Source organism: Poecilia formosa, unplaced genomic scaffold (assembly GCF_000485575.1).
Source record: "Poecilia formosa unplaced genomic scaffold, Poecilia_formosa-5.1.2 Scaffold827, whole genome shotgun sequence".
In the NCBI taxonomy this organism is placed as follows: domain Eukaryota; kingdom Metazoa; phylum Chordata; class Actinopteri; order Cyprinodontiformes; family Poeciliidae; genus Poecilia; species Poecilia formosa.
The window spans coordinates 53,494-59,983 of NW_006800766.1; the positions used below are offsets into that span (position 1 = coordinate 53,494).

Consider the following 6,490-nt stretch of genomic DNA (forward strand, 5'->3'; position numbering starts at 1 on the left):
AAGACCTATGAGGGAAATACGTTTTGAGTTATTTCAGCACTGTACCAGGGACTGATGGCAGACAGGAAGACATCTACTATATATATTTAAAGAAAAATCGGAAGAGGAACTGAAGGAACATATGAGCGTGGAAGAATGGTTTAAAATCTGTAAAACGCAGTGCACAGCCACCTGCTTCTTTGTGTGGAGGAAATTTAATTGGAAAAATATGATTAGATTTTTCATAATCCCAAAGATCAGGACCAGTATGGTATCTAGTTCACAGTCATACTGGAGACTGTGGCCAGACTGATGCAGGTCACACGCACATATTCTGGTTCTGTCAAAAGTTAACCACATACTGGCATAATGTATATCTTAACTTGAAAAACATATTAGGATATGGAATACCCAGATCATGTAAAACACTCTACCTGGGCTGTCTCACACACGACGTAATTGAAAAGGATGATGAATATCTTTTTAAAATATTGCTCTCAGCAACAAAAAAACCCATCACAAAACTATGGCACAAACAGGAACCACCGACGGTGGAGCGGTGGCTGGGCATTGTGGAAAAGATCTTTGTGATGGAGAAGATCACACATAGACTAAGATTGCAGGAGGATCAGTTTATTGTAAAATGGGAAAAGTGGAGCGACTACAGATGTAAGGATGATGCCACTTTTGTAACCATTTAGGACATTGATGACGAACATTTGTATATGAATGTAAATGTATTGATATCTCTCCTCTGTATCTGTTCGAAGAAATGTTCAATAAAAAATAAGTAAAAAAAAAAAAACAAGACATCCATGTTTTCAGAGGCTCAAGACTTTAGAATGCTGTAAACTAGCTACCTATGTATTTTGTTGAATTAATTTTTTTTATAGGTTTACACCTCGACCTGAAATTTTTTGTTAGGCATTGTGATCTATTCTATGTTCCTCTTGTTTTTAAAGATTATTTGTCAGTTCGAGTTAGAATAAGTTTCTAACATAACAAAATGCAAATAAAGTCAAGCATTGTGATTCTTTCAGGAGGCACTTTATGCAAATAAATAAAATACGTAGAGAAACATATTGTGTTTTTTTTATATATAACAGGTCAGGAGCTCAGACCAGTTCTGCTTTTCATCTCTGAGATCTCCAGGAATATGGGAAATGCTGGTTTCTCTAAGTTTTCTGCAGCAGGTTTCTGTTTGTTGTGCTTTTACATCCAGTTGATTTTTATCAGGCCTCAGTCTGATAAAATGATGTGATGTGTTTGCTGTGCAGAATGTCTACAGTGCACTGACGGCCTCTCACAGCCAGGGGGAGAAAGAGAAGGAGCAGTGGGGACATTGGGAGGGCAAAACCATTTGCATGATAAGAGCTCAAATGACCAGGGTAGACCGGTGGTACCAGGATCTGAGAGGAAGTGACGTGTCGGGTTCCTCTCTCCTCCCTCTTTTCCTCCCGCAGAGGTACGAGTGATCAGGGGAAGGAAGGGGCAGCAGGGGGCTGGTAGATGGGCCACGCAGCACTCTCATTCTTGTTGTGTGAGATCAGGAAGTAGCAGGATGCATCGGGATCTGCTTGAGTGCTGAAAAGAAGACAGAACCAAACTAAAGGAGCTACGGAGAGGAAAAAGGAGGGAGGAGGGAGAAGGGGTAAAGCTGAAGGGGTTTTGGGGGGAACTTGAGGATCTTCCTTCAGGATCTAAGTGTCTCCCAGGGACTGAGAAAGTCCTGTCCTGGAATTACACCATCTAGGTCACAGCTCCAGGGATAAAATGAACTATTTGGTGAGTGTGTGTATGTGTGTGGAAAATCACTACTTCCTAAGGGTTTTTTTTTCTTTCTTTGGTGTTTGACTGCTTGTTATTGGTTTAGCATTTGAAGATTTTAGCAGGACCTGTTATACCTCAGCTCTGTCTGGACGGAGGCGGGGGTGGAGGGAGCTGAGGGGGAAAAAAGATGGGGAGGAGGGAGAGAAATTGGAGTGAACTTTTTTTCTCTGCGGATTCCTGCCTTTTGTTGGCTCTCAGCAGGGTGTGTGTGTGTGTGTACTTTGACTGTGCTGTAGTGGAATGTGAAAGAACATAAAGTTAAAAACTCCTCCCATTCTTATTAAGGGTTAAGTTACAGAGAGAAGATCAACAGCCGAGCTAACGGTGACGTTAAATGGAGGTAAAATGGAAAATATGGAAAGGAGAGACCAGACCATCCAAAGGAGGAGGTCAGAGGTGGAACTTGATGGGTTTATTATGCTGGAAAAGTGAGAAACTAAAGATGGAATGGGACAGATGGGGGTGGAAGGCATTGAGTGTGTGTGTTTGCGCGCGCACGTGTGTTTGCGTGTGTGTGTGTGTTTCCGCTGACTCAGTAACATGGTAGAGAGAAATACAGATTTAATGGCCAAAGGGCAGGAGAGGCGAACTCCAGTCTAAGAGAAAAGCTTTGGCTAGCTGGGAGTAGCTAACAGCCCCTGACATTCCCTGCTGTTTGTGAGACTTCAGTTGTGTGGTTCACATCCTGCCTCCATGTTTGTGTGTTTAGGGTAACTACACAGTCAGGAATGTAGCAGACAGAGAAACACTGCAGAGTAGATTGCTATGAGTGGAACAAGTAATTACACGCCAGTAATTAGTGTGTAATTAATATGGGATAGCATTCCAGTGAGTTGGCACACAGCTGCTGCTCTGTCAGAGCTTCACTGCTGGCTGTGAACGGCAACCATGCTGTTCCTCATCCTTCAGGATCACTCTTAGAGACAGAATGGAGACAAGCAGGTCTGTGTAGTCAGATCTTTATTTGTTTCATGTTGATGATCCCAGCATCATTTTTTTTGAATGACCTGTGATAAAATGGTGGCTTCATTTCAGAATAAGGTCCCTTAACAAGAGCAAAAACAGAGACCTTCAAGAGATCAAGAGGTTTCCCTCCAGACCACAGAAAATCTGTTTCTCTCACATATCTCTCAACAGGAACACGAGGCATATACTGATGCTTATTTACTCATTTCACTGTTTTAGTTTGAATTATTTAGGGAAATAATCCAAACATTTAGAAAAGTGTTTATTCCCTTTACAATTTTCAAACTTTTGTCACTCTATAACTACAAACTTTTAAATATTCTGCTAGGATTCAAATAATAGATCAACTGAATGAATGAACCAACATCATTAAGAGCAAGGAAAACACCAGAGAGAGAAAACTGAAGCTGGGGAGAAGCTTAAGCAAGGCTGGGTTCTAAAACTGTATCCTAAGGTTGTTGTAAACCATTATTTTAGTACATTAGTAGTCTGTTATTCTCACAAATAATAGAGTAATCAAATAAAAAATTGTCCCGCTCTGTAGTAGCTACTTAGGGTAGCAAAATAAATATATGAAGGAGAAATGCTAGTAAAAACAATTCAATTCCTTTTCTTTTATGTAAGGTAATTTTATTTATATAGCACATTTTCAGCAACAAGGCAGTTCAACGTGCTTTTAATAAGAAAACACAGTATTGCTTAAAATGAAATGTGATTCAAACTTCACTTTTAGTCTCAAATTTGATGTACGAAAAATTACATTGTAGGAAAAGATACTAATCTTTACATTATAACTCTTCTTGATCAGCAAGTAGATGCAACCCAGGAGAATGTATAAAGACTGTCATGTCTTTGGACTTTGGGAGGAAGTTGGAGTATCGACAGAGAACCCACCAGGAGAACATGCAAACTCCATGCAGTTTAAGGGACAGCTTACACAGACCTAACATTGGACTTAATTTACATTTTGCAATATTTTTTTTATTTTATTTTATTCATCATCTGAAAATCAGCTTCACAACTAGCACTGAGGATGAAATATCATTTCTTACTGTGGCGATGTCTAATCCAGTAATATCAGTAAACTATCAGTGCTGCTGTCATAAAGGCTGTGATCATAAAGCTAAGATGACATCCTGTCCAACATCACACTGGTGAAAAATATCCCACTCAGGGTGGGAAAAATGTTCAAATCAAAGTGATCTATGTCTGACTGACTTGCTGCTTCTTTATCAGATTGAGATATTTCGAGATTCTGGTTTCAGTCTTAACTTCTGGAAGTCACTCAGATATATCTGTTCAGAATTAACACAGGTCCTCAGATAAGTTCAGTCTGTCATTTTACACTTATATTTAAACATAAACTTAAAGGAAGGGATAATTTTAAGGAATTGACTCTGTGAGGACATAAATCTTGTTTTTGTCACTGATTTACTGGCTGAGTCATGGAGGCCTGGAATTCTCTTCTGCCCCCCAACATGACAGAAAAGCACACACTCTACACCAGTGGTTCCCAACCCTGGTCCTCAGGGACCGCTCTCCTGAATGTTTTTGATGAGTCCGGACTCCAGCACAGCTGATTCACATGACTGCATTACCTCTTTTGTAGTCCCGCAATTGCTGCAGAAGCTGCTTAATCACCGGTTCTTTTAACCCAGGTGTGCAGCAGCAGGGAAACACCTAAAATATGCAGGGCAGTAGGCCCTGAGTACCAGGGTTGGGGACCACTGCTCTACACCAACCGCTCCACTGCCTGCAGTCTGATGTACTCATACTGCTCTAATGTCCCACCTGGAGCTGTGAGTTATCTGACCGGTTATCCAGGACCAGGTCAGTTCCTGGTTAGAAAGGTTCAGACTGTTTTTCTGCCGACCCTGACTTACTTCACCTAACAGGTCATCCAGAGGCATCATGTGTGACTGATGCCAGTCACAAGGCAGGTGCTGTTCTCTTTCACTTAGAAACATTATGAAACATAAAACATATGACTTCATTTATTTCATTGCGATCAGAAGCAATATATTTATTTTCAAAAACCTCAAAATATTCTTTATTTAAGTTATTTTTTCACTTTGGACAGAAAACGTGAATAGAGGACACGGATGAAAACCAGGCTGGGATTTACACCTGCTGTTTGTTTAGTCACANTGAACATCATGGCATGGAGTGCATCCCAGTTTTCCATGTCTGGCATATAACCATTCATTTTATCTTTTAAACCGTTTATATTGATCCTGTGTCCAGACAGAGGGATAATCAGTAGCCTAGCATCATGACATGTTTGTTCTGAAGATCCTGCAGCTTCCACTTCATCTTCCTAACATGGCGCCTCCTCACCCTGACTCTCATACTGATAGGAGGAACCACAGAGCTTTGTTAGGTTAAAGCTCATCTTCTGAAGTTGGGATATTTTTCGTCCAACAGGTTCCAGAGGAATCACCTCAAACCAGATGTTGGACTGGATTTTATTTGACTGTCATTTGTGAATGTTAGCTTCTCATTTTAAACAGTGGAGCTATAAAGGTTGAAAAATGTTATAATTTTGGAGAAAGTCTCATCAACATCAATATTTCCACTAAATAAGAGGCAAAAAAAATTGCTTGATAAAGGAAAAGCCTCTCAGACTTTGAACCCGACAGCATCAAACTATTTTTTTATATTAGACAATTAATTTAATTTCACATAATTATCGCAGTAGAAGCCATTTGTTTGTTAAATACTTAATGAAACATATTTACCGTGTTTGATGTTTGTTGTAAATGACGTATAGTCACAAAGAACGAGGTAATTAGCCTAAGTTTGTCGTTTATTGAATGTTCAGAAATTACAGCGGCTGTGATGCCACAGCAAAGGTAAGCAAAGGTAAAATAACTGAACAGGTGATCAACTCTAAGGGGGCGTTTACACGACAAAGATCCAACAGAAACGGAATTTTTGTTCTGTTTTTGTTGGATCATCTACATGAAAACGTTCTAATTACAATCTTTGTTCACACAGTAACGGTACACATCAAAAACGTGTAATGCTCTCGCTGTGCCTAGTTGGTGCTAAGTTCTTTTGAAACTGAAGAAATTGAAGGCACATGGATTCACGTTTCCCCATCAGGTACCTTCTCCCATAGACTGGGAGAAAACACGCACTATGTGTGTCTGATTAGGGCGCATGCAGTTGGAAAAAGTGGGATAACTTTGCTGAAACACCTTGTTTGAGCTTTCACGGTGTCAGTAGCGGGCCGGCGGCATGGGCGGACATTGGGGGACATTGATCTCCCCCCCACCACCACCACCTGGACTGGGGAGGAGGGGGGATCTAACAATAAACAAGCTGTTTATTGTTTTTACTTTGGAATGGCCAACAGTCTGTTATTCCTATATTAATTTTATACAATAGGAGCTTCCACACTTCCTATATCCGTGTCCTCTGTCACCCTTAACAGCTGTTAAAACAGTTTAATCCGTTGTTAACAAGTCGTAACCTGTTTTTCCGAGTCGCCTTCAAACGCCACATTAACGCTGAAATACTAGCTCTGGGTTTACACCTGTGCGGGAGCGAAGGAGACCTGCTGCTGCTGCGCAGGTGTGTGTTAGAATCATGGCAGCAAACCAGCAAAACGCAAATAACTTTGCACACCCAGATAGCACATGATGTTAAATCAACGTTGAAAAATAGGTAGAATCGTTGATTTTTGGTTGAAGTCGACAAATGACGGTGATCA

At 40.6% G+C, this 6,490-nt stretch overlaps 1 protein-coding gene across 3 annotated transcripts in view; it reads left to right on the forward strand.

Moving 5' to 3' along the window:
- Nucleotides 1-6,490, forward strand: part of LOC103131740 (breast cancer anti-estrogen resistance protein 1-like) — a 59,030-nt gene that overhangs the window by 21,764 nt on the left and 30,776 nt on the right. The window contains exon 1 of one of the 3 annotated variants that reach the window (XM_016666870.1): nt 1,414-1,764. The exons of the other annotated variants lie outside the window; for them this stretch is intronic. Coding sequence (XP_016522356.1) covers nt 1,753-1,764 — 12 coding nt within the window. The 5' untranslated portion in view covers nt 1,414-1,752. Of the gene's footprint in view, nt 1-1,413; nt 1,765-6,490 lie in introns of those variants that run through there. 3 annotated transcript variants of the gene reach the window in all.